Source organism: Nasonia vitripennis, assembly GCF_009193385.2.
Source record: "Nasonia vitripennis strain AsymCx chromosome 3 unlocalized genomic scaffold, Nvit_psr_1.1 chr3_random0005, whole genome shotgun sequence".
Lineage (NCBI taxonomy): Eukaryota > Metazoa > Arthropoda > Insecta > Hymenoptera > Pteromalidae > Nasonia > Nasonia vitripennis.
In genome coordinates, this window is record NW_022279624.1 from 1553646 (window position 1) to 1581519 (window position 27874).

At 44.0% G+C, this 27874-nt stretch overlaps 2 protein-coding genes and 1 long non-coding RNA gene across 9 annotated transcripts in view; 2 read left to right on the plus strand and 1 right to left on the minus strand.

The window, feature by feature from the left end:
* LOC103317581 overlaps nt 1-8402 on the minus strand; it is a 108233-nt gene extending 99831 nt beyond the window's left edge. The window contains exon 1 of the long non-coding RNA XR_004227033.2: nt 8187-8402. This is a non-coding gene — a long non-coding RNA (uncharacterized LOC103317581). The remainder of the gene's footprint in view (nt 1-8186) is intronic.
* The window catches only part of LOC100678923 (G kinase-anchoring protein 1), a 110142-nt gene extending 92085 nt beyond the window's left edge, over nt 1-18057 (plus strand). For all 6 annotated transcript variants that reach the window (XM_031925881.2, XM_031925882.2, XM_031925883.2 and 3 more), the window contains 3 exons: nt 17362-17562; nt 17716-17863; nt 17943-18057. In XM_031925881.2, coding sequence (XP_031781741.1) covers nt 17362-17562; nt 17716-17863; nt 17943-18007 — 414 coding nt within the window. In that variant the 3' untranslated portion in view covers nt 18008-18057. The remainder of the gene's footprint in view (nt 1-17361; nt 17563-17715; nt 17864-17942) is intronic.
* On the plus strand, nt 13260-15504 carry LOC100680507 (putative nuclease HARBI1). Of its 2 annotated transcripts, none has more exons than XM_008210974.3 (6): nt 13260-13969; nt 14104-14385; nt 14464-14581; nt 14685-14832; nt 14953-15199; nt 15306-15504. In XM_008210974.3, the coding sequence occupies exons 1-5, from the start codon at nt 13803-13805 to the stop codon at nt 15186-15188; spliced, it is 951 nt and encodes a 316-aa protein (XP_008209196.1). In that variant the 5' UTR covers nt 13260-13802; the 3' UTR covers nt 15189-15199; nt 15306-15504. The 2 variants fall into 2 exon arrangements, with proteins under 2 accessions (XP_008209196.1, XP_008209197.1); XM_008210975.4 differs by having other exon boundaries at nt 13263-13969; nt 14473-14581.
* Nucleotides 18058-27874: the final 9817 nt, after the last annotated feature.

Consider the following 27874-nt stretch of genomic DNA (forward strand, 5'->3'; position numbering starts at 1 on the left):
CATGTATTTGGTACCTATCCACCATGTATCACCTTTCGCTAGTATTTTCGCCCCTATAAATTCGTTTGTCTTTTCTTCTATCCACTCTATTCTCTCTGTTATTATTCCCTGTTTACCGCCATCACTATTACTCCTTTCACTTTACCTCTTTATCCCCCTTTTTTCGCATTTCTGACTTTGAATCCGTAACCTCCTAATTTCTTTTTCCAGAATTTTCCTTCTTTGTCTTCCAGCCACGTTTCCTGCAGATATATTATGTCAAACCCTCTTAGATATCCCCAGGTCCTCTCATCTACACCTCTTATCCCCGCTATATTCCAATTAATTACACCGGCACACAAAATAAAAAAAGTTGTCTGCGCGAGAAATCAGACCTATCTATCTTTATGTTTTTCGGGTCGCTGAATTCGAATATAAGGTCAGTTAGGCCCCATCACGTCAGGGTCAAGGTCAGTTGGAGGTCAAATTAAGAAGAAAAGGTTTAAAAAAATTAAAATGCCATATATTTATGTTTTTTTGGTCGCTGAATCCAAATCCGGAATCAGTTTGGCCCCATCTCGTCAGGTTCAAGGTCAGTTCAAGGTCAAACTGAGAAGAAATGATTAAAAGAAATAAAAATGCCATACATTTATGTTTTTTCGGTCGCTGAATCCGAATCCGGGGTCAGTTTTACCCGATCACGTCAGGTTCAAGGTCAGTTCGAGGTCAAATGGGAAGTAACGGTTAAAAAAATTAAAATGCCCTATATTTATGTTTATTTGGTCGCTGAATCCAAATCCGGAATCAGTTTGGCCCCATCACGTCAGGGTCAAGGTCAGTTCAAGGTCAAACTGAGAAGAAACAGTTTAAACCGATTAAAATGTCATATCAAAACTTTCCAAAAATGGAAAAAGATACCGAAAAATTGTAAAAAATCTTATTTAATCACATAATATCTTCCTTGTGTACAGAGAAAAGTTGCTTTGAAAAAGACGAGGAATGGAGACTTTTTATTGATTCGTCAAAACGAAGTCTGAAAGCTGTTCTGCTTCATAACGGAAACAGGTTTGCATCCATTCCCATAGCTCACTCGACTAAGCTGAAAGAGACGTATGAAAATTTAGAAATTGTATTGGAAAAAATAAAGTACTTGGAACATCAATGGAAAATTTGTGGTGATCTTAAAATTGCAACCATGATCTTAGGACAACAATCAGGTTTTACTAAAAATCCGTGCTTCTTGTGTTTATGGGATAGTAGAGACAGGGTAAATCACTACGTTAAGAAAGTATGGCCAACTAGAACACATTTTGAACCAGGATCGAGGAACATTATACGTACGCCATTGATTGACCCATCAAACTATCTGCTACCACCACTTCATATCAAACTTGGCTTCATGAAGCAGTTCGTCAAAGCTCTGGATAAAGATGGCGATTGTTTCCAGTATTTGGGAGAAAAGTTTCCCGCAATAAGTGAAGCTAAATTAAAAGAAGGTATTTTTGATGGTCCTCAAATTCGTACTCTATTTGAAGACGAAACATTTATCACAAAAATAAACGACACAGAAAAAGCTGCATGGCAAAGTTTTAAAACTGTTCGTGAGAACTTTTTAGGAAATAAAAAGAGTGAGAACTATCAGGAACTAGTTGAACAAATGTTGGAGAATTTCAAAAATTTGGGTTGCTTGATGAGTTATAAAATGCATTTCTTACATTCCCATCTTGATTACGTCTCTCTTAATCTAGGAGATGTCAGTGAAGAACAGGGAGAACGATTTCATCAAGATATAAGTGTAATGGAGAATCGATACCAAGGAAGATGGAATGTCAACATGATGGCAGATTTTTGCTGGACACTGAAGAGAGACATTAAAACAAATAACAAAAAGAGAAAAAGAAACCCATTGCATAGGTCATTTGAAGTAAAAAGAGTTCGTTACAAGAGAAAAAAGGAGTAAAGAAAGACATCGAGAGTTACTAAGCTAGTGGAAAAAAAGCAAAATAAGAAAAAAATATAAACGAAAGCAACTTTTCTCTGTACACAAGGAAGATATTATGTGATTAAATAAGATTTTTTACAATTTTTCGGTATCTTTTTCCATTTTTGGAAAGTTTTGTATGACATTTTAATCGGTTTAAACTGTTTCTTCTCAGTTTGACCTTGAACTGACCTTGACCCTGACGTGATGGGGCCAAACTGATTCCGGATTTGGATTCAGCGACCAAAAAAACATGAATATATAGCATTTTAATTTTTTAACCGTTACTTCCCAATTTGACCTCGAACTGACCTTGAACCTGACGTGATGGGGCCTAACTGACCTTATATTCGAATTCAGCGACCCGAAAAACATAAAGATAGATAGGTCTGATTTCTCGCGCAGACAACTTTTTTTATTTTGTGTGCCGGTGTTATCCTTATGTTCCCTTTCTCCTCGCTTTTCTTCCTCTCCAGTCCTTTTCTTTCTCCGAAAACACTCCTGTTCCCTTTCCTTCCATAAATATTCTACCCCATTTATCCACAGTTTGTTATAGCCTATTTTGACCTCTTTTCCTTACTTTATGTAGCCTAGCCTTCTCTCTCATGATTACGCCTTTTTCTTCCCAGTTTCTACATTCCGCTCCTATTCTTCGGATTCTCCCGTTCTGTGACCACGTCCTCCTCAACGTAACCTCTACTTCAAGTTTTTTCTTTATCCAGTCTTCTACCATCTTTCTATCCCATTTTTCTTCTTTCCACCCTGCTATTATAATATTATTCTTTTTCATATCTCTTTCTCCTTCCTCGATCCTCCATTGCATTTCTTCCATCTGTTTTTTGTCCCTATCCATTTCAATCCCCTTTCCCTTATCCTCTCTCTCCCCCGCCTGTCTCTCCCTTCCTTATTTTCCAAACTTTCTATCTTCCCTAATATCCCCTTGATTTCCTCTTTCCTCTCTTTTCTTTCGCGTTCGAATCTCGCCTCCCACTCTTTCTTCTCCCTCTCTCTTGCTTCGCCCTCCGGTTCCCTCGCCTCCTTGCATTCTATTCTAATTCTTTTTATTTCTTCTCCTTCTTTCTTCAGTCTTCCTTCTATCTTTTTTAGCCCTTCCTCCATTTAGCTGTTCATTTTTTCTTCTAGTCCTAGGTATTTCTGTTCACAGTTCTCAATCACCTTCTCCCTTTCTTCCTTTTCCTTATCCATTTTCATGCTCATCTCCTCCACCTTTTGTAGGATCATGTCCATGGTGTTCTTTAACGGCCCAACTATCTCTTCTCCCATTTTTTCTTTTTCTTATGGTGATCTTTTTACGTTTCCTCCTTTTGCAAATGCGTTTCTTTCTTCTAGATCTTCTACAATTCTTTCTTTCTTATTGTTTTCGGCTTGATCTTCTGGACTTCTCTCTTTTCTTTTGAGCCTTATGTCCTCTTGGCCTTTTAAGCTGTCCTCTAATCTTCTCTGTTTCAGAGTATTCCCTATTCTTCCTCCCCCTCTACCTCCTCCCCTTTTTCCTCCTCTCGGTATACCTGCGCTTTTTAAATTTCCCGCATCTTCTATCGAATTCACTATACTCGATTGCGGCGTTCTAAATCCCTGTCCCTCTGTTCCTGTTCCGTGTTTCGTTCCGTGGATTATTTCGGTATTCGTCAGCTCAACCTCTCCACCCTGAGTCTTTCTTTCTCACTCCTCTATCCCAGTTCTTTGACCCGTTTATTCGCAAATTTTTTATACCCTTCTTTGATGGACCTTTTCTCTTCCTTTTTCCGCCTACTCCCTCTCTCCTTCCCTTCTAATACCCTCTCTACAGCTTCCTAATCTTACGCATCACTCTACACACTTCCCCTCACAATATAATCCAATATGGCATTCCTCTAATTTTTATTATGATTATTATTAATTTTTCAATGCAATAATGATTGTTATTTATGATTATTATAATTTGCTATTTATAATCTAGTTACAATTTAATTAATGTATCCAATGCATAAATTACAATTTAGTAAAAGTGTCTTATTCAATATTTGTTTAAGAAGTCGATTCTGTGATAGTAGTAACAATATATCATTGAGTTTATGATTTATATTTTTATAATTTACATGTATTTTTATGATTATGAGGCATAGTGTTACGTTCAGAGCAAGCAAGATTAAAGATTTATCGTTTTAGACTTACACATCTACACATATGTAAGTGTTTAGTGACCGCAAGATTATAATACAAAATTCACCAATTCAAGATTTTAAGTAACATGCAAATATTAAATGTGTATATATATATATATATATATATATATATATATATATATATATATATATATATATATACACACATGGTGATAAAAGCAATATAAGTGACTTGCTGCTGTCAACCATAGCAGGGCAGCACAAATTTTGTGTACTACATGACAAAGTAGTGGTTGACAAAGACAACCCTCTACCGTTCACAGGCTTACAGGATACGGGCTGTACAATAATATATTGTGATGATGCGTGTGCTTTTACAAAAAAAAGGAGCGATAAGAAAGTAACAGGATTACAATATTCACGAAGACAGAAGAAAGAGAAGGTTTAGTCAAAAAAAAGGTAAAAGGAAGTAGGGTAAAAACATTCTAAAAATTTAGTCTAGGCATGGTCTAGAGTTTAAGTGAAAAAAGTTAGTTCAAGCAAGTATGAGCAAGTATGTGTAATATAAGGTTTTTTTTTTAATTTAGGCTAGGCGTAGTGTAGAATGTAGTATATTCAATATATATATAGCGAGTTTGACTGAAAAAAGTGGATTCAAGCAAGTATGATATGTAATATAAGGTTTTTTAAAAATATTTAGGCTAGGCGTAGTGTAGAATATGGTATATTCAATATATATATAGTGAGTTTGAGTGCAAAAAGTTCGTTCAAGAAAGTATGAAGTGTAATATAAGGTTACTTTGTATACAAATTACTAAAAGTATGCGTATATATACATGGTGATGAGTATGATAATATACAGTTACAGTGCAAGTGTTTAATATCGTTAGAGTGAAAACAATTCATATTTTCTTAAGATTTAAGGTTATGCGGAGGGATAAAATATAAAATATACGTACATATGCTCAGTGATGGCTTATAATATAGTATATTGAACATATATAGTCATTGTACAAGTATTTCATAGAAGCAAGTGTGAAAAGTTTAGATTCTCAAGGATTTAGTATGGGTATAGTGAAGAAATGTCAGTTTCTACTTTTATTGGTCTACAAAAGTATGTCTAAAAAGATGCATATACATGGTGATCATGTAGAATATAGTATATTTAATATACATAGTGAATTTGACTGAAAAAAGTTGTTTTGAGCAAGTTTGTTGTGTAATATAAGGTCACTTCTTATGAACATCAGGTCCTGCGCACGGACGGAAAGTCAATTTTTGGAGAATGAGGCTTCGCTAGTAGAAAGACTTTTTTCGATTGGGTATTTAGAATTTTTAAACACTGTGAATTTGTTCAGAATTTAATTTTCTACAAAATAGCCAGAATACTTTTATGAAAAAACCTTTTTGTAAAAAATAGCTCAGAAAGAATTGAAAAAAAAAACACATTTTTGGTCAAATCCAATTGGCGTTCGCCCTGGGTATAAGACGTTTCTTTGAAACTCTTTATACGGGGCGAGTGCCTAAAAACTTATGTAAGTGCTCTTCACGTGAAGAAAATTATTTTATTACGATGTTCGTCATTACATATTCACAAACAGATGGCTTTGAAAAAAGGATCATATCTGCACAAATAGTTATTCACAGCATCCCTTTCATCTGGACCAATCTTAAAATAATCTTCATTAATCCATGTGTATACATTGTCACAGGGCAACTGAGCTTTAGCGCGACAGCCTCGAAGATGCTGTCGCGTCAACGAGGGGGATTACTCACTCTTTATTGTTCGCACGGCTATCCCTCGATGATGCTGGAGTTGGCGACGGACGTTAGCCGTCGGTACAATGCCGACTCCGTAAAATGCATCCGGGTTGCCTCAGTGTACAACTGCACGGCGCGCGAGGATCGCCGCGCTTTCTTCGCATGCAGAGTTGTCCGGCCAGATGCCGGGTTCGTCGGAAGGACGCGATAAGACCACGGGATAATGAAGCATGCGTTTGTGTTCTATTGCAAAGTGATATATTCTCTCACGATGTTGATACAATGTATCGCGTGGCGCGAGAGGACGGTAAAATAATCGACTATTCCTCGGGATGTTTATTGAAGCTTACTGACCTAGCTTTTAACAAGAATACCAATTCACCTTTTCGGAAATGTTTTATGTTCAGCTTTCGGTCGTATTAATGCTTCGACCAATATTTTGATTGAACAAGGTTCATTGCTGCCGTAATTTGGAGTAAAGTTAAATTCGACGTCATACTATCTATACATTCGTCGTAGGATAATTTATCTCCAACACAAAGAAAGCTCGACGGAGTACGTGGCTTAAACCCAAAGAATAACTCTTGCAGTAAGTAGCGAGTACTTTCATGCTCGGTTGTATGCGTGCTGGCATAATGCGGTCCACTCTTCCCACCTGTCGATTTTCTTTAGGTATTTACGCAGGTACTCGGTGAGAGTATGGTGCATCCACTCTATACCCATTTGACTGCGGATGGTATGCCGTCGTGCTGAATTTTTCTATGCCGAAAATTGCAGCAAGTTCTTCCAACACTTTATTTTTGAAATGGATTTCCTGGTCGGTTACGGTGGCGGCTGGTGGCCCAAACACGCATATAACTTGTCACGGACAAGCGCTAGGCCCTCCGATGGCACCTCCACAGGTAGCTGCTGCCGATGCTAGAGCATCATCAGCAAAGAACACCGCGGCCTAAGAGCTCGCGTCACGAAAATGCAGGATATGCATTTCCGCACGCGCCATCGACGTGTCGCGACAATGGCGAGGCGAGCAGATAATCGGCGACCGACTAACTGGACGGAGCTCTTTCCTCTTGCTATAATACACTCACATTACCAGCACCCTGGTCTTTTCTTTTCGCATGCCTCTGTGCTCTCTGAGAGCACCCTACCCATCCGTAACATTCTAGTATCCCAAAGGCAGCAGCTGAATTGTGAACGAGTTTCAAGAAATATTGCGAAAATCGACAATCGGCATAGACAGAAACATCAATCGACACAGGAGTGAGGGAGAACCAATACATCTCCAAGAAATACGGTGCCAATAAAATATGGCTACAGCAAGCAAGAAAATGATCAATAGGAAACATCCTGCGCAAATAAATTTGCGGTCGCCGAGGCTCACGACACCATGTCGGAGCTCAAAGGAGAAAAATACACTGACGCCGACTCAATCGAATATCTAGTCGTCAGCCAAATACACGAGCAGGAAAAAACAGTGCCCTCACGCAAACGCCAGCGAGACTTGCTTCAACCTCTAAGCTGACCTCGACCAACTAAGCCTACCTGGGCCAACGTACGGGCAGACAGCCGTTGGTGCGGACCAGCCGTTGTCGCGCAAGCAGCTTTCCTCAGAGCAACAGCTGCAGCCGATCACTGAGCAACAGCGAGATCAACCACCATACAAGCAGTAGGCGCATTCATCGCCATCTTACTGTAAGTATCTGAAAAAAGTTTTGCACAGCTTGGCTTCCGCGAATAAAATCAGTTATAAAAAAAGGAAAAGAAAATAACAGTAGCGAGCGCCAAAAGTAATCGATCAAACTCAAATTAATAGACCAATCATCAAACCCAAAGACGGTAACCCGGTACTAACGCGCAAGCAATTACAGCGTGCAAAGAAAATCATAAAAATGCACAGAAAAATGTCACCGCGTCTCGGGAAAGCAGTTGCAAGCACGTTGTATACAAAAGATTCAGATTCGAGTAGTTCAAGCAGAAGTCGCGTGCGTGAGAGAATGACTAACAATTGGACCGAGGCGCAGCGGCAGCTTCTGGAGAAAAACGGCACGGTACCGCGCACAAGCGAAATATCCAAGCCCGATAATGACGAAAGCCAAGAATTAATAAATATGCGATAGACGCGATCCGAGAATACAGCGAGAATGGAGGGAAAATGTCTTCGAAACATTCCAAAAGCACAACAGTACGTTAATATATAGTAATACACTATATGAGAGCAATCACATCACAATCACAAGTCTCTTTAGTGTAGAAAGTCTAAGAATCTATATCAGTACCCGACTGCACTTATACGAATTAAAATCGCGAACAACTTGTATAATAATATTATAAAGACATACATTCTTCGACGCAACGCCATTTGCCGACGTTTTCTCCCTTTTGAAGAACTGCGGAATAGTGACTTTTTTTGGTTGATACAGAGTTCTTCGCTATAGTTTTGTAGGAAATATTAAACACACTATTTTAAAACCACGAATTTTCAGTATCACTTTGTTGCGCGAACATTATTTTGCAGATCAAAAGCAGCATTTCGGAGCAGCACGTTGTAGAGAGCACGGTGTGGCGTAGTCGTGTAGAGTGAGAGTTCAGCTGCTTAGCGTTGCCGTTGGTGAGACCACCTGCACTAGCATGCGGCGCAAGCGCACTGAACTTCGTTGCTCCGAAAATTTCACAGTCTGCAGTGATCTTGTGTGTACATATTTAGCGAGGAATCGAGGTGCAGGGTTTCGCGCACAATAAAGAATAACACCTTCTCACTTATAGTTTTCAAATTAGACTTTATTACTAGACTAATATCACAAACTTCGAGATCGCGTGGCGGACAGATTGCTGTGTGTCGGTGTCGTACTGGCGGACGATGTGTCGCGTGCCGTTGCCTGTGACCAAGAGAGCGAGCGGCTTGCTCGTCTCCGGCAGGAAACGCTCGGGGGAGGGCAGCGCTCTCTAGTAGATCGCCCGAGGCTGAAGGAGCTGCTTGCGGCGACCGCGAGATGGTGCCAGCAGTCCGGGTGGAGCAACCGCCACAGGTACTCCCCCCTTAGTGAGCTTCCCCTGGGAAGCGAACGAAACCCTTTTCTGGACGACGGGGTGATCTGAAACAGAAGGTCTTGTGTCGCTGTTGGACGGCACGAGGTCTTCTGACTGGACCTCGCTGTTGGACGGCCCGTTGTCTTCTGACTCCTGGTTGACCTGGCTCGGCTCGGACGCTGGTGAGGATGCCGTTGGTGCCGTGGAGCTAGGAGGCGTCAGCGGGTCGGATGTGTCCTGGTGGGCTGGGATGAGAGCGTCGGTGGTGACAGCCTTCTCCACACCGTTGACGAGGATGATGTAGACCTTCTCGCTCATCCTTCGAACGACCTTGAAAGGGCCGACGTACGGCGGGACCAGTGGCTTCCTCACCGAGTCGACGCGCTGGTAGACGTGGGTGCAGGTAGCCAGGAGCTTCAGCCGGAAAGGCTTGTAGTTGCCGTGATGAGAAGCCGGAACTGGCCTGATGATGTTGAAAAGCTCCCTCAGCTTCCCAGCGAAGGAGCCTGGGTCTGCGGGAGCGCTGTTGGTGACGAAGAACTCTCCAGGGATGCGCAGGGTCGTCCCGTATAACATCTCCGCTGGAGAGGCCTGGAGGTCTTCCTTGAGGCAAGATCTGAGACCCAGCATGGTGATGGGCAGCCTGTCGGGCCATGGCGAGGATTCCTCACACATCAAGGCAGCCTTCAGGGTCCGGTGGAACCGCTCGATAAGGCCATTTGCCTTAGGATGGTACGGCGTCGTATGGATCTTGTGAGAGCCAACAATTCGAGCGAGTGAAGTGAACAAGGCGGACTCGAATTGGGTGCCCTGGTCAGTCGTAATGGTGATCGGAGCACCGTAATGAGCTATCCAGTGCTCGAAGAAACTCTTGGCGATGGTCTCGGCCCTGATGTCTGCCAGCGGCACCACCACAGGCCATCTGGAGAAGCGGTCGATCATCGTGAGGCAGTAGCGAAGGTTCCCGACGAGTGGCATGACGATGATGTCCATGTGCACATGCTCGAACCTGTTGTCAGGTACCTCGAACGATGCGAGAGCTTCTCGGTTGTGACGCTGGACCTTTGAACGTTGACAAGAGTCGCAGGAGCGCGCCCAGGAGTTGACGTCCTTGCGAATACCAGGCCAGGCGAACTTCTCAGTCAGCATGCGGACGGTGGCTCGCACACTGGGATGAGCTGGGCGATGGATCAAGTCAAAGGCGACTCGACGAAGCTGAGCTGGCAAGTAAGGACGGACCACTTTGTCCAGGACGTTGCAGTAAACGCTGTGACCTTGGATGTCGAGCTGTTGGAGAGCGAGCGTGCCTGCCTCCAGGAGATGTGGGAGCTCCTGGTCGTCCTTCTGAGCTGCAGCTATGGCGGCCGGTTCGAGGGTTGACGGCATGCTGATGGTCGAGCATGGCCTCGAAAGCGCGTCAGCCACCACGTTGTCCTCGCCTTTGACGTGCTGGAACCTGGCGTTGAACTGGAGCACGTAGTCGAGATGTCGTTGCTGCCGGGGCGTTGCCTTATCCGCTGGTTTGGCAGCTGCGTAGACCAGCGGTTTGTGGTCCGTCTTGACGACGAACTCACGTCCCTCCAGTATGCGACTGAAGTGCTTCACTGCCTCGTAGACAGCGAGAAGCTCGCGATCGTACGTGCTGTACCTGGTCTCGGTTGGTGACAGCTTCCTGGAGAAGAAGCCTACAGGTTGCCAGCAGTCGTCAACCTTCTGCTCCAAAGCAGCCCCAATGGCGATGTCGGAGGCGTCGGTTGAGAGCGAGAGAGGCGCCGTGGGAGAGAGGTAGGAGGCCCTGGAAGCACCTGCAAGGCTGGCCTTAGCGACCTCGAAAGCGGTCTCAGCTTCTGGCGTCCACTTCAGTACCTGTCGACTGCCCTTGTGGATGCCCCTAAGAAGCTCGTTGAGTGGGGCCTGCTGTTGAGCTGCATGCGGAATGCAGCGTCTGTAAAAATTCAGCATTCCCAGGAAACGTCGTAGAGCTTTGGGCGACTCTGGTCTCGGAAAGCTCCGGATTGCATCGATCTTCCGCGCTGGTGGTCGGAAGCCCTGGTTGGAGACGGTGAAACCCAGGAAATCCACCTCGCTCTGACCAAAGGCGCACTTGTCGATGTTGACGGTCAGCCGTGCCTGACGCAGGCGCTCGAACAGTGCTCGCAAATGTGCCTGGTGCTGTTCGTGATTCCTGGACATCACGATGATGTCGTCTATGTAGGCCCGCGTAAATGGAAGGTCTCGAAGGAGATTATCCATGAAGCGCTGAAACGTCTGCGTAGCATTCCGGAGGCCTAGAGACAGAGAGCAGAACTCGAAGAGTCCGAAAGGTGTCGTCACCGCCGTTTTGCAGATGTCCTTTGGGTCCATTGGCACCTGGTAGTACGCCTTCTCCAGGTCAATGACCGAGAAGACGTGGCACTCCCGACAGTCCTGCAGAAGGTCCTCTATCCGCGGCAAAGCGTAGCGGTCCGGGATGGTCTCGGCATTCAGCTTGCGGTAATCGCCAGTGGCGCGGAATCCTCCCTTCGGTTTGGCCACCATGTGAAGGGGGCTGGACCATTGCCCTGAACCTGGGCGGATGATGCCTCGCTGTAGCAGCTTGTTAAAGATCTCCTTCGCAGCTGAGAGACGCTCGCCGTAGAGAGGACGAGGACGAGAATGGACCGGTGGCCCCGTTGTGTGGATCTCGTGCTTGACCTCGAAGCCGGTGGGCGTAGCACACCCCTCGTGTGGCTGGGCTAGATCAGCGAACTCGGCTAGCAACCGCTGGTATGCGTCCGGACTGCCACTGGAGCTGGGGCCTGCGACCACGGAAACGCCGTGGATGGAAGTTGCCCGGATCTCGGCCGGGGTGGAGATCATCGTGGCCGGGTCGATGAGGCGGCGATGCTGGAGGTCCACCAGAAACCCTGAGTGGTGAAGGAAGTCCGCCCCCAGGATCGCCACAGGAACGTCCGCCACGATGAATGGCCAAGGGATGGCACGGCGGAGACCGAGGTTGAGTGTCAACAGGCGCCTGCCGAATGTGTGTACCGGGGTGCCGTTTGCCGCCACTAGTCGAAGCGGCTGGACGTCGAGGTTGCGCTCTCGCACTGCCGAACGGGGCAGGAGCGACAGCACCGAGCCGGAGTCCACCAGGAAGCTGGTGTTCGTGGTCCTGTCGAGTACGTGTAGGCGGTTTTCAGCACACGTAGGGCTGTCGGAGACCGCCAAAGCTCCAGGCAGCCGTCCTAGTTTCCCTGGTTGGGCTGGAAGGAGCAGGGCTGTCTGCAGTGCGTCGCCTGGGCTCCGAATCGTTGGTGGTAATAGCAGTGGTTTGGATTCCCTGCTGGAGTTCGCGACCTTGAACGGCTTTGACGGCCACCCTGTTGGCTGTTGCTATGCTGTCCTCGCTGGTTGTTGCCCAATTTCTGGATTGCTTCGAGGGTCCTAGTGGTTGCGGAAGCGATCTCCGCCAACGAAATACGGATGGCAGCGAACTCGGCGACAAGGCGAGGGTCAGCTGTCCCGGCAGACGTCGTCGCAGCAGCAGCAGGAACAGGTGGAACAGGAGCGGGCACTCGGACCGGTGACTGTGCTTGTCTGGTGCCCGGGTGCACTGCGTAGGTGGCTGGCCCAGTCTCGACGATCCCGTCGGCTACCTCTGCGAGCTCGTCCAGGGGGCTGTTTCGCAGGATGCGCAGCATTTTTGCGACGTTGTCCGGCATGAGGTCGAGCCAGCGGACTCGGAGCGCCTCGTCGTCTATGCTTCCCGCAGCCAGAGCGCGCATGTGACGCAGGAGTTGTGATGGCTTGCGCGTGCCCAGCTCTAACCCGGTGAAGAGCGTTTGCAGCCTCTTCTGCGCCGTCAGGCCATAGCGCTCGAGAATGCGCGTCTTCATGTACAGGTATTTGCCTGAATCGGGCGGCGTGCGCATAACGTCCAGCATGTCCTGGACGACCTCCTGGTCGAGGCTGGAAATGAGCGTGTTATAGCGGTGCAGGTCTGATAGGATTTGGTTGCACCCAAAAATGCTCTCCAGTTGGAGAAACCAGGCCTCGGGACAATGCTTCCAAAATGGCGGCGTTCGAATCGCCACGTGGCGTAGCGCAGCGAGATCAGCGCTGGGGCCGGTCGTGCTGCCATTACCTGATCCTCCCGGGTTTGTCTCGCCGGTGCCGGTGCCATTGGGAATGTCTCCGCTGCTGCCGCCGCCGGGGCCGGCCGGGTTTCCGGGATCGATCATGTCGACTGCGTCTTTGTCGTCCGAGTCGAGGTTTTCGCGGAACTCCTTCGTCTTGTCGCGAAGCGTGCGGTTTTTGTCACCGCTAACTCGGCGTGGAGTCTCCGTCGCACTGAGTTTTTTTTTTTTTTTTTGTCTCTCTTACCGCCCGCACTGAGTCACTGTCGATAAGCTCGTGTTCGTGGGGGTGCCCGCGTGGCCACTGAAATCCGCCGCGATCACGTCGGGGTCACCAATTTAGCGAGGAATCGAGGTGCAGGGTTTCGCGCACAATAAAGAATAACACCTTCTCACTTATAGTTTTCAAATTAGACTTTATTACTAGACTAATATCACAAACTTCGAGATCGCGTGGCGGACAGATTGCTGTGTGTCGGTGTCGTACTGGCGGACGATGTGTCGCGTGCCGTTGCCTGTGACCAAGAGAGCGAGCGGCTTGCTCGTCTCCGGCAGGAAACGCTCGGGGGAGGGCAGCGCTCTCTAGTAGATCGCCCGAGGCTGAAGGAGCTGCTTGCGGCGACCGCGAGATGGTGCCAGCAGTCCGGGTGGAGCAACCGCCACACATACATACAAAATTCTAACCTAATACTTTTATACTGATACAGTAATACAATATTAGTGAAAAAAGTACTCCTAAAGTAATAGTGAACGTTGTTGTTATTATGATATTAATATAAAAGAACTAGTGGTACAGAGAAAAAAGTGAGAATGGCTGATGAGTTCGACGACGTTGTTTTGGAAATTTTGAACGACGAAGAGGAAGAGGAAATTCAAAGGCGCAATAGATTTCAACAACTGCGAATGGAAAGACGTCAGCTCAGAGATGCCTCTAACCCTTTTACTTTGTCAGCGGAATATTTTATAAGATATTACAGGTCAATACTTTTGTATTAATTTAAATTATTTTAAATTACAATTTACAATACATTAACATTTACAATATCTATGCACTAACAATCAACTGATTCTATTCATTAAATATTTACTAAATACTAAAACTAAATTCTAGGATGCCTCCAGAGGTTGTAATACGGCTCATCAATCAAATTCAAAACCATTTATTGCCAGAGAGGAGTACTGCAGTTCCAGCATATCTATCAGTGCTCATAACATTGAGATTTTTAGCAGAAAGAGCTCTGCAAAAAGATTTTGCTCAAGATTTCGTCCATCCCGTAAGCCAGTCTACAGCGAGTGCATGTATACACCGAGTGATTGGTGCCATCAATCACTTGGCAAATGAGTACATGCGATTTCCTGTAATGGAAGAGCAATGGCAATATATTTCAAACAGGTAATTTAGTCTTTCAATTAAAAATCAAATATATTCAATATTTCTTTTAACTATTTTTAATTTTTACAAGTTTCAAAGAACTATTAGGATTGCAGGTATAATTGGAGTAGTTGATGGTTTCTTAGTTTCCTTCCAAAAGTATAGAGTCAATGAGGAGGCATTTTTTAATTATCGTGTCGGCTCATCAAAACAATTGGTATGTATTACATTTTATCCTTCATATATGATCACATAATATTGTGAATTATATAATCTTGATTCAACATCAAAGCTTGAATATTTACAATTTAAATATGTAGATTGTAGACTCTGATTACAATATCTTGAATATACGTGTCTGCCCCGGCAGCAACAATGATAGATTTGTCTGGCAATTTAGTGATGCCAAAGAATATATGGAAGGACTTCGTAGGGATGCAAATTTTCCTCATCGCTATTATGCATTAGGTATGGAAATACTTCAGTCTTTTTTGTGTATAGTTTAGTTTAAAATTTTATTTGCATAAAAAATTATTTTCATATTTAGGTTGTAACATTTTCAAAATAATGAATGAATCATTTTTTTAGCGGATAGTGGTTACACTCCCTCTTCAGTTCTATTGACACCGGATCTCCATGCAGCAGTAGGATCGCCAGCTGAAAGATATACAATGGAGCATTTGAGGACTCGTTGCATTGTTGAACAGACAATTGGACTTCTCACTAATGTGTGGAGGGCAATCAGTAGAAGCAGAAAATTATATTACTCCCCAGAAAATGTTGTAAACATAATCCATGCTTGTGCCATTTTGCACAATTTCTGAAGAAGGCATGGGTACGTATGACTAAATTTCTATTCAAATTTTATTAATCCAAAACTTAGTTCATATTTAAAAAATCTTTATTTAATATTAATAAATTTATTAATCAATTCTTTTCAGTCTTTATGATGAACTTGATGATAATATCGAGTCTGTAGTGCACAACAACAATCGCGAAGATGATCATGAGGGAAGAGGATATCAGCAAGGAATCGCAGAGAGAAATCAACTTATTGCTCAGTATTTTTATTAATTATTATTATTTTTAAAAGCTTCTGTTACCGCTAAAATGTAAAAAATAAAAAACTTTTTTAAAAAACTCTAAGCTTTATTAATTAATTTATTACTTTATTACATAATTTATTATTATTGTTTATTTTTTTATAATTATTTGTAAAATTTGATAATAAGTAATTGTATGTATGTACAAAACATTTATATTCAACATAATTTAATCACAATAACTACTTCATTATCTAAATGACAAATTGTAAATTATCAATTATAAAAATATTTAAAAATTATTTTCATGGAATACTAAGTTGTTATTTAATTCAAATTGAAAACGTTTTACTACTAAAACTAAAAACATTACTTGCGCATGATCAGTAGCATCATTTGACTCATGACTGTCTCTGTGTCGTACGTCGCTGTGTCGGCTATGTAGCTCAAGACGCTTAGACAATAAGGCCCCTGGGCAGCATCAGCGCCGGCGCAAGCAGACGCTCCAGCCCAGGCCCGACTTCAAGTAACAAGTCTGGCCGTCATCGAACTGAGAGCGCCACCAGGTCGACGCCACGCCGTGGCGAACGGCTAGCGCGCATCCGTTCGTCATTCTGGGCTCGGCCGCCGAACAATCTAGTCGCTTCTTAATTATAAGCCCATAAGTCGTTGAAATAAAGTCGTCTTTCTCGATTCTCAAAATTCTTGTGAGAAGTTATTTTAATTCGGCTCCACCTTATTCTACACGCGCCAAATACAATATCAGGAACTTAAGATTCCAGATAAATATTTAAATTTCATTTAAATCGGTATTTTTTGCATATTAAAAAGTGTTCTACAAAGTTTTGTGTATAATGCGACGTTTGCAATGTGAAAATAGGGAAAACCCTTTGAGTCTCGTAGCGACCCTCGTAAATGTGGCCCATGTGTTTACGATTACAGGCGAGCGTACTAGAATTCGGCGCGACTTGGTTCACGCGCTATTCTTAGCCGCATAGACGACAGAGCGTGCTTCTCTTCGTCTGAAACCCGGTTTTGGAGTTAGTTTTCGCCGCATGGAAGACAGAGAGTTTTCGTTTTCGTTGCGAGCTCGCAACACGTACTACTATTCGATGCAAATGTTTCTTAGCGAGCTAGTCATCGCGACAATCTCGGTTTTCGTGCGATCCTTCGTTATAAGCCCTAATTTCATTCTTGTTTTCGTCACAAAATAACTTTCGGTGCTGGCGTTCGCGGTTGTCCCGAAACGCGTGCGAATCTTCGTTAGGAGCGTCGATTTGTACGAGTAGGTAAGCGCCGAGCCGCGAGCATATAGCAGCCGCGAGCTCCGTGAACTGTACGATTGACTTTCGCGAATCGATATAAAAAAAATTTCTATAATTGCGGAATCATTTGCAAAGTTTGCAAATGCAAGTCCAAAAATTGTGGGAGCCTTAGTTTATTTATAAAAAATAAAAAACCTTTCGAGTCCCGAGAATCCCTATATTCACGAATTATTCGTCAGGTGCTACATAGCTTGGGGATGAAACTAACACCAATCGTTTGCAAATTAATTGCGGATTATGCAAATAAGCTTGTTTTTACATAATTCGGCTTATAAGTTAAGTTATAAATTAATTAAGTTAAGCTAGTTCAGCTCGTCTAGTCGGCAGTCGGCTGGATAAGGCGGATATACATGTGCTCATGTTTTCTGTGCAACCTAACCTCTTAGACTCACCTCCAAAGTGCAAACTCGAATGTGTAATTTATTGGAAGTGCATACTTATCTAGGGTAAAAACTATTATGAAAAGTTCTCCACAAGTAGAAGCTATTGGTCAAGATTGTCTGTTTTTAGTAGCAAAAGAAACTGTAAGATTCTTTTATAGATAAGTTCAATACGTTCACTAAGAAGTGAATACGCAAAATGTATTGACTTGATATTACGTCTAATCTTTAATTATTCTTTTATTTTAGGAATTGTTTGTGCATTATTTGTCTCAAGAAGCCCATCAAAAGTCCAATAAAGCTAATAATTTGGAGTACAAACATTTAGCAGATAAAAACTACAAAGGATCTCATGGTCAATCACCTTTGCATCTAGCTGCAGCTTATGGACATCATGATGTTGTAAAGTTGCTCTTGAATTATGGTGCTGATCCTAATGCAAGTGAAGATGTAAGTTGTATTTTTTTTTATAAATTTTATTAGAGAAATAATTGTTCTATTTTATAAATGCTTAATATATACATATTTTCATATTCAATTTAATTGTACATTTATGAAAAAGTTAATAATAAAATAGTATGATACATTGTTGATTTTATGCAGGAGAGAAACACACCTTTGATTTATGGAGCGCAAGGTGATCATCCAGATGTTTGTTATGAACTTTTGACAAGAGGTGCGGATATAACAATGACTAATGCCAATGGACTTAATGCTTACAAAGCAGCTATACTCAAAAATGCATCAACAGGTATTATATTATTAAATTATTATACACTGATGATAAAAATAATCTACACATAGATACTCATATTTCGTTTTTGTTTCAGCTAAATCAGTAATTAAAAATTGTCTTGTACACAAAATTGTAAACTTATCACCAGATATATTTTAGTAATAAATAATGTAAATACACATAGTAATCTTACTTCAATTGAACCAATATATGGATAGCTTTGGATATGAATGATAATACCCCAAGATGTAAAACAAATATTTTGCTGATATTGTCTTATCACTGTCCTTATTTAACATTCTAGTCAATTTTTAACATCATGTAGTTGGAACTTCTTCTGACGGTTTTGAAGGATTATGATACAGACTAGCCATGGCCTCTTGTAATGCTCTCAAACAAGCAATATTGGCTCCAAATCCACCAGCCTTTTCTGCTTCAGTCTCTTTTCTAACATTAGAAATATAGCCCCGTGTCTGCACCTCTCTTAATCCTGGAGGAGTTGGTCCTTCGATTTCTTGAGTGATAGGATGTGACCAGACTAGCTCGTCTTCACTGTGCACAGAATCCTCGCCTCGCTCTCGTTACTGGAGTCGCCCCAATGGCAGTAATTGCTAATATTTTGGGTGATTGTAGTAGTAACGAGAGGAGAGAGGAGTCGTGGCCAGCAGCTTCATCGCACGTCAGTCACCGGAGCAGACGACGCAATCGCACACTCGACTGACCAGTGCGGCAACTCCCGGATCCGTGCAGCGCTGCTTTGACTCCCGCCAACGGAAGCAAGCGCGCCGAGACCACGAGGCAGCAGCGCTGGAGAGTCGGCAGTGCGGAGAGGGGGAGGCTGCGCGCGCGCGCCGAGTGTATAGCTATACGTATGCCGAGGCCCGACTGCTTTGGAGTGGAGGGAGAAGACCCGATTGGCAACCGGTGGAGGCGCGCCTGCTAACATCTGAGATAAATGTGTAGAGGGCATAAGCCCAGTTCATACTGGCGCCGTTGTACGCGGCTCAGAGCCAGAGATATGGTGAAAACAAGGGCGTGAGAGAGTGAGAGAATGAGTCGCGGTTCGAATCGCGCGCGTATTGACTTCTGTATCGACGCCTGTTTAGTCGCCTGTGTGCGAGAAATATCGATTATCGACAGGCTCGATGAGGTCCTTGTGGCGCAGAGACCCGCGACGCGGATTGTAGTTCCGGACGGCAACGAGCACGAAACCTGGAGTGGATCCCCCCGGTTTTGATTAACTGCACGAGAGAGTTCTTCGCGAGTTCGCTTTTCTTAGAGTACGAGACATCATCAGGAGGAGAGGAAGTAACAGTTGTGGTGCGGAAATTGGTAGCCAGGTTAGTAAGACTCATGGTGTCGAGGACTCGTAGTGAAGCTAGTGGCCGCCGGGAACGAGCATTCTTTGATGCCACGTGGCGCGAGAGAATTTCGAAGTACGCGGCGCGACGAAAATTGTGTGAGTGAGAGTGAGTTTGATAGTCGGAATTAACGCATTCTATTAGAAGTTGAGTTGTATAATTTGTGGTCAGAAAAAGAGTAAATAAAAATTCTTTCTTACTTTAGTACTTAAATATCGAGCAAGGTGTTGTTTAGTCCCTAATCACCCGCTATTTCGCATAGTCGTAAGACCGAGAGTATCACCCGAAATACTTTGTGTTCGTCATCGGAACCTCCTCGCGAGGGAAAGAGTTTCACAGCCGCGGTAGAAGACGAGAGTATTGTGTCGCGGGCAAAGTGTAGTTCGGCCTGGCGCCCTGTTATTAATAAATTCAGCCGGATTATTCTTTTATTGTCAACGTTGGTGTTCGGGAGTTGTTCGCTGGGCCCTCCATCCCAGTGAGCATCCGCCACGTTACAAGGAACGTACTGATAAGTGGGACCCTCATCCATTTTAGGCAATGGAATAAAACCTGTACTATTCTGTTGTCCAAACTTAATGCCTGTACTGAAGCCTGTTGCCTTAGGTGCTAGATTAAAATATAGTTGTGAACTTTTTTTTTGTCCTTACACTGTAATTTTTTGAATATCAATTTCTGTGTAAAATAGTAAAGCTAGATTCAACTGTAAATTATCTTTTACTTTTGGTGCTCCATTTTTGATACTTGAATTATTGTATTCATACCAAGAATTTTCAATACTTCTACAATAAGCAATGTAATGTCTTGTATCAACCTGTCGGATAGCTTCTTGAAAAGCAACAACTCCTATTAATATCAAAGTTTTCTCATTTATAATTATTGTAGAAATGAGTTTATCCAATGCTACGGTATTTTTATTATCAACTGTATGGTTTTGAGTATCTTCAATGTCAACACAAAGTATGTTATTGATATCTAATTTTTTTAAGTGTAATTTACCTTCACACTTTTCACAAGCATCCTGAATTTTATTAAAATATATATCAGAAATAATTGTAGAGAAATGATAGACTCGCAAATCCGAAACGCGAAGCAGATAGCGACAACGTATCAGAGAAAACTCTGAATAGCGCCGGCGTGAGGCAATTGCGACCGAGGATTCCTTCCTCCTATTATTGCGTCACAACGGGCCTACGCCATCTTGGTCGAGCCGCGTCGGTTAGAAGGACGCCACCGCCATTTTGGATCACTGAAGTGTGAATATCGCGGAGAAGTACTGAATAAACTGTTGAATCGGTTGTTTTGTAGAATATTGAGAAGTTGCGTGATTATTAAAAGTCGTTAATCGAATTTAGAAGTCGTGTTTTGAAGCACAGAAAGATTCGCGTATTATTGAAGGTAAATCGCGTCCTCGCGACTAATTGTGGCGTAATTATGAAGTAACATCGACCGCCGTTTTGGCGATAACACGAAAGCATAAAGCAATCATCAACCGTGGGAAACATTGTAACCATATCGAATGCACCCGGGGGTTGAAGAATATATTGTTATGACCAGGTACGGGCGTAAATGAAAGAACACGTATTTACGAAAAGGAACACAAACTCTTTATTCAGATCGCACGTCTCAACTCATCAGCTGTCACGATCAGACTCTAACTAAACAACAACATCCGCGACGTCGTTGATCTCGTTGCTAAGGGTAGCTATGCGCGTTTCATGGTGTTCGAATCGCGCAACGTTCAGGCTCGGTCATAACATTGCCCTTTCCTTTTCTCGGTCATAATAATATTATGACATTTTTGTACAGCAGGGACAGTACGGATCATGTTCATCAAGGCGCGTAGTTCGGAGACGATGACAGGTGCATTGACGTCCGGATGGTTCGGTAAAACAAAAAAGTCGCCAGGGACGCGGAGAGTGATGCCGAAGAGCATCTCGGCGGGCGATGCATGCAGATCTTCCTTGAAAGTCGTCCTCAGGCCGAGCAAGACGGTTCGAAGAGCTTGCGGCCAGGGCGTTGGAGTGCAGCATATGAGTGTGGCTTTCATGGAGAGCGAGAGAGAGAGAGAGAGAGAGAGAGAGAGAGAGAGAGAGAGAGAGAGAGAGAGAGATTAGATTAGATTAGATTAGATTAGATTAGATTAATTAGTTTTATTTTGCGTACATTATATTGTACGATTGTAACTTTACAGCATTACAAAGTAAGAAAAGAAATAAGATTGAGGTATGTTTAGATTATGTAAAGTGTGAGAGTATAGGGATAGTGAAGGTGGAATGAGCGAGAAAGTAGGTGTGTACGCGTGCGTGAAGTGTATACGGGTTATGTTTTTTCGAGTTGAAAAAAGTGTTCCTTAGCGAGTTTTCTGAAAGTGACGGTGGATGAAGTGTTTCTGATGTGTGATGGCAGGTTATTCCATAAGTATGAAGCGCTGATATGGAACGAGGCCCTCACAGGCCGGAGTGTGACGCGGAAGTCAAAAAAAGGCCAGTACGTATGATGGTACGACCGAATTAAACATTTTACGTAGGAAACAAGCTGTGAAGTACTTTCTGCGTTCGGCAGTGGTTAGCCACTGCAGCTCCCGCCTGTACGGGGAGATGTGCTCATCTCTCCTTACACCATAGATGTACCGAATTCCTGTATTCACGAGCCTCTGTAGTTTTAAGTCGAGTTCCTGCGTCAGGTCACAGTATACAAGAGAACAGTAGTAGATGATCGGAAATAGGAGCGCTTGCACAAAATGCTTGCGCAACCTGAGATTGGTACTCTTTCTGAAAAAGTAGAGCCTGTATATTAGCGAATGAGCACGCTTACACACTTGTGTAACGTGCTCCTTCCACGTGAGTTTAGAGTCAAGCACCAATCCCAGATTACGCACAGAGGATTCAAAGCTGACCTGGACACCCCCCATATTAATGAAAGTGTTAGCTGTTAAGGGAAGTAAATTTATGTAGTAAGGGGAGCCCAGGCCAATTGCTTTGGTTTTATTAACATTGAGTTTAAGCCTGTTTTGCGCAGCCCAGCCCATTATCATCTCGGCATTAGCACTCATCTTGTTTGATAAAGAATCGAACTCCTCGAGGTGGCATTGACTGTAAATTTGCAAGTCATCCGCATAGATAAGATGGGAAACATCGGAATCAAGGCAGAAACCGATGTCGTTGATGTACAATGCGAACAGCAAGGGACCTAAGACGGAGCCCTGCGGGACACCGATGTTAAGGTGCCGCGGAGAGGAACGCTTGCTATTGTCACCAACGACGACCTGCTCTCTCCTAGTGAGATAGGAGGCCGAAGGTGGATAGCTTTCTCAGGAGCCGGACGTGACATACAGTGTCAAACGCCTTGCTAAAGTCAAAGAGAAGGAGAAGCGTCACTTTCTTTTTGTTTATCCCTGACATCATCAGTTAGCTTAATTAGGCCAGACTGAGTGCTGTGGCCAGTGCGGAAGCCTGTTTGAAAGTTGTCTAGTAAGAGCCTTGATTCAAGGTATTGTGAGACTTGCCTGTGAATCAGCCACTCCAGGGCCTTGGCGAGAAAGCAGAGAAGTGAAATCGGACGGTAGTCAGTCAGGGCTGTTGGTGAACTGACTTTGTTGAGTGCACGCACAAGCGACAATTTCCAGGTACATGGGAAACAGGGTTCGCTCAGAGACAGGTTGAAAATATGACTTATTAGGGGAGCGAGAACTGGCAATGCTTTTGAGATGACAACCTGAGGGATTCCGTCGCTTCTCCTGGCCTGAGTGTCGAAGTGCGATACTGCAGCCAACACATCCGATTCCGTTATGGTGCTGAACTCTGTGACGTGGCCAAACTCGGGGAAATTTGAAAGTCTCCCACGAGACCCGAAGGCCCGCCCAACTAATTTTTATACGTTTTCTCCGCGTTTTCTCGGAGGATGTTCCGCCGAATCCTCTATCCCTCGCTCGGGTTTGCAAGGGGGTAATCGGAATTTATAACTGTCGAGTTCTCTATTTACAGCACTTTATTCTCTCACCCGTCCTCCGATCTATTACAAAATCTCTACGCATTCTCTCTCTCTCTCTCTCTCTCTCTCTCTCTCTCTCTCTCTCTCTCTCTCTCTCTCATTCTCGCGTTCACCTCCGATCCCGCGTGTCGCGTCGCAGTCTCCGAACAAAGGCGCGCGAGCCACGCTGTCGCGGCGGAAGCCGAAGTTCCTCGACGACGCGGTTGTTGCTCGACGGTATCCTCGCATCCGAATCTGTACGTCGAGAGTGGCCGTGATAAGGTCATGTCCGTTGATGAAAGGTGAGTTTGTCTTCCAGTATGACAGCAGGTATCAGAACCCTGTTTGTGGTGCGTGGCACTATAGGGAACAGATGAAAGGGAGTTTTCATCAATGAAGGACTTGATGAATTTGAATTTGGCATCTTGAGATGAAGAAAGTTGGTCAGAGTTGAAATCTCCCATTATAACCTTCGTGGAATAGTTGTGCATGTGGGTTGTTAGCTGGTCTATGAAGTTAGAGCCTTGGAAGAATGGAGCATGAGGTGACGATACACGAAAAATAGGAAGACTCCCTTTGCCGATACCTCACAGAAGAGATATTCAGGCTTGCCTGGCTTGCCAGACCATTCACCGTCAGATGATGAAATAACGCTAACTATCAGTGATTTATGTGTGTAGAGGGCCACATCTCCTCCGTTTCTGTTTCTGTCTTGTCTGTACAGTAGATTGTCGGTCCAGTGAAGGGATGGACGTTACCTTGTCGCTCAACCAGGTCTCAGTAACAGCTATTGCGTGGAATGGAGAGCGAGTGGATAAGAAAAGCCTGATCATCTCAATGTGACCCGTAAGCGAGTTCGCATTAAGATGACAGACTCGTAGACCTTCGGATAGAGATACCTTAGAACTGGATGAAGACGTGGCAGATGAGCTTGATGGTGGGTGTGGTGGAATGATGTGTGTGTGTGTGTGTGTGTGTGTTGTAGCCTCAGTGTTGAACGATGTTGGCAGCGGGTGGAAACCGGGCTAAAAAAGTCTCGAGCTCGGCGTCGGTGGTGATGATGGTAGCACGCTCGCTGTCATCGTTACAGCGCATGTAGAGTCTCCCATCTCTGACGAAAGTTCGGCAGCCCTGCCTCCTCTTGGCATCCAGCCTAGCCCTTGTACGCAGCTTATGGACGTCTGAGGGGAGCAGCTCATTGATGTTTATGAGCCCTTGATGGTCAGAACTCAGAGCTTTAGCCTCCTCCAGCAAGGTAGCGTCCAACTCGCTAGTGTGTAGCTTGCGTTTCCGGGCTTTGGCTACGACGATCGAGCGTGCAAGCGCACTTGAAGATAGGGTGACGGCTAGTGGTGGCAGTCTGCCGTCATCCCTAGCGGAGCTGTTTGTAGCATCAAGCCTCCCCATGGTCCTGACGGATGCTATGTCTCTTCTGAGGACCGTGGGGTCAAGCGCGTTCATAACCTGAGAAAGCGAGGAGGTACAGCGAGGTTTCACGGGTATAGTGCAAACCCGTGACAACGACCACAGTGTTCGAGGTCTGCTCCTGGCGCCTCTTGACCTCAGCCAATTCACTGCGTAGGCTGCAAATCTCCGCAGTGTTGGGCACAGTGCTGCCGTTGTCCTGCTGCATTGTCGGGCTCCTCGATGACATCTTGGATTTGTGCCTGCCACTCGGTGATGGTGGACTCAGCATTGTGTATGCGAATTTTGAGTGCAGGCAGCTCATCGAGGGCCTTAAGTCGCTTCTCCAGCGGGCCCAGACGCTGCTCAATTTTAGAAATCCTCTCCGACACCATGTTCTGGGTCTTGAGGGCCTCCATTTGAGCATTACGTATATCTTCGAGAGCTCCGCGAATGTCCCTCAAGGCGGCCTCAACGGACGGCGTAGGTGTTGTTACTCCGGCCGAGCGGGTTGGTGAGGGATTTCTCTATGTGTTGGCTGATGGTGGTGCTGACCTCGTCTTCTTATTCACTGGCTGCTGTTGTTTGGGAGTATTCACTTTGGCATCCTTGGCGTTGTTGTGGTCTGCACATGAGGGACAGGCTGAGAGAGAGAGAGAGAGAGAGAGAGAGAGAGAGAGAGAGAGAGAGAGAGAGAGAGAGACGTCAGCGGACTGGACCTGGGCCTCCCGTATGCTGCGCGAGCGCAGCTCGTGTGTCAGCGTGCTAGCATAAGCCCTCCGTGGCTAAATTGTGCGCGGTGGCACTACAGCTACCGCGTTGTAGGGAAGGGCTGGTCGAAAGAAACTACAAAAGTGCAATAAACTACAATTATCGAGTGATTATTTTCCCTATTTCTCTAGCAAAAAATGTTTGTTAAATCAAATTATTAAAAAATAAAAATTTTGTAGCTCACAGACAGTGTTTTGGTGTTATCATCTGGATGGTAAAACCGTATTGGCCCTCATTATGTGAATTTTATAAATTTTATTAATTTAAAACATTTTCGAAAAAATATACTGAAGGTTAAAAAGTTTTTGATGATTGTCACTTGATAATCAGCTGATTATAATTAACATTTTATCTCATATAAACGCATATTTGTAACTATCAGCTTAAATAAAAATATTAAGCTGATATCACCTGATAATCAGCTGACGTTTTGACACGATTATCAGCAGATTATCAGCTAATAATCAGCTGATTGTCATCTGCTTTTTTTCAGTAGGGTTGCACACTCCCACAAAAATGTATGCTACTTCTTTTATTCTATTTGTAAATATGTACAACGTAATGTACAAAAATAAAACATATCTAAATCTAAAATCTAAATCTAAGTTTATACTCTTTTCGATCTTTGAATCCCCTCACGACTAATCTTCCTTTGTAGGTAGTTTGTTGTTGTCTTCCATAGATGTTAACTCTTGTTTTATAGCTTCTGATCATTTATGTTTGCTATCTGATTCAATAGCTCCTTTATAGCTGAGTGGATCTCTGTTCGTTTGTGCATAAAAATGGGTCCAAGTTCATCTTCTTCTGAGTGTGTATCTCTATCTTCCCCGGTTGGAGTAGGTCGATACTTGTCGCAGATCGATAGTGTTTTCTACTTGGACTACTGCTTCTCTGAGATGTGTCCAAGTTCGTTTGTTTGTCTTGGCTTTTCTTTCTAGACATGGTCGTTTTTCCGGTTCTGGTTTATTTGATTTTGATGCTTCTGAGTTTTGTCTTCTGCTTTTCTCTTTCTCTGAATTTCGTTTTTCTGGTATATCTGGTTGTGTTTCAACTTCTGAAGTTATTTCTAACGTCTCTAATTTTTCTTTCAAGTTAGATTTATATACATCCTTATATACCAGTTTTTCATTGAACCTTGCATGTCTTGGTGTAACGAACCTCTGAGAATCTGGGTGCCATAAAACAGTTTGAGAATATCCTACTGTTGTGTCCCTACATGTAAAACGCTACGCTTTAATCTCACGCAGACGCTCATTGTTGCGTTGCAACAGAATTTTCTGTAAATCTATGCAAATAATTACATACAACTAACTGCGCAAAACATACAACACACAACACACACATTTCTCTATAAATCAACAGCCCACGCGTCCTACGTGACTAAGACAATGCACTCAGACGCGCACAGTTTTTATATAGTAGAATCGACAGTCCCTGCGCGGCTCTCGAGCATCTACAGATTTATGACACGGACGATTTTTTGTATCGGTCAACCGGTCCGCGCTCGGCTTTCACACGTGCGCTCAAGATGCGCAATTTTTTTCTCGACAAAAACGCAAACGCGACGAACTTTCTTCTAACCAATCGGCACCCTCATTTCCAAATTTTCCCAGCCAATCAGCTCCTTCAAATTTCTTTTAGGCGTATCCTAAACTACCCCTTCCCGACACTTCAAAAATTCAGCGATCGACGGACTACCGATCGCCAGCAGACGAGGAGAGATCTGACTAGACAGTCGCGGAGTACAGACGCATTAGTTGGCTCCGTGATTCATATATATACTCACTCAATACTTATACGCTTCTACACTTATTCTGTACTACATCATTTACACCAAAGTTATATTTTCTTGTGAATAAATTTTATATTATTTTATACCTAAACAGTCGTTTAAGATTAGTTTTGCAAACGACATAAGAGGAGATAAACACCTTGTCCCCTTGCAACACTCATTATGACGCACTTTATAGTATACCGGGCTAGGTAGCATAAAGTTTAACCGCCATTTGGGTTTTCCCAACCGTTATTTCTAGGTATCATAAAATATCTCCGTCGCTGGGGTTTTTCCGACCCTAATAAAAAGATCAGCGCCATTATCCATAGCAGTACGGGGATTTGGTACCCAATAACAACTCCGAACTACTCCGCCTACCTGAACCCCTCTACGGTTCATACTCTCAAAAAACTCCATACCTGGTCTAATCCTCTCGCTGACGAAAAAGGCACGTTTCTCCGCCACCATCCCCTCTTTTACCTATTCCAACTACAGCATTGCTAGTCCTCAGCAGCATCTACCCGACAGATCCAGAACAGAAATATTGTAACCTCTGAACTCTCAAGACCTCTCGGTCTCCGCGACACTTTGTACATAGTATAGAATTTGTTAGAATAAATTTAAGTGTTAAACATCATTCATATACGTTTCAACTTATTCACATATCAGTTGTTCGCCATTAATTTAGCGTGCAACGTGGGTATTCCAGAAAGATCTACCTTGATCAAAAAATAACTTTTACCC

What these genes read in the sequence shown, in the direction of transcription:
- LOC100680507 (XM_008210974.3), top strand. Translation starts at nt 13,803, where the DNA reads ATGGCTGATGAGTTCGACGACGTTGTTTTGGAAATTTTGAACGACGAA. An exon ending in TCGGCTCATCAAAACAATTG is followed by an intron (nt 14,582 to 14,684) that starts GTATGTATTACA and finishes TTAAATATGTAG; the next exon opens with ATTGTAGACTCTGATTACAA. An exon ending in TCATCGCTATTATGCATTAG is followed by an intron (nt 14,833 to 14,952) that starts GTATGGAAATAC and finishes TCATTTTTTTAG; the next exon opens with CGGATAGTGGTTACACTCCC.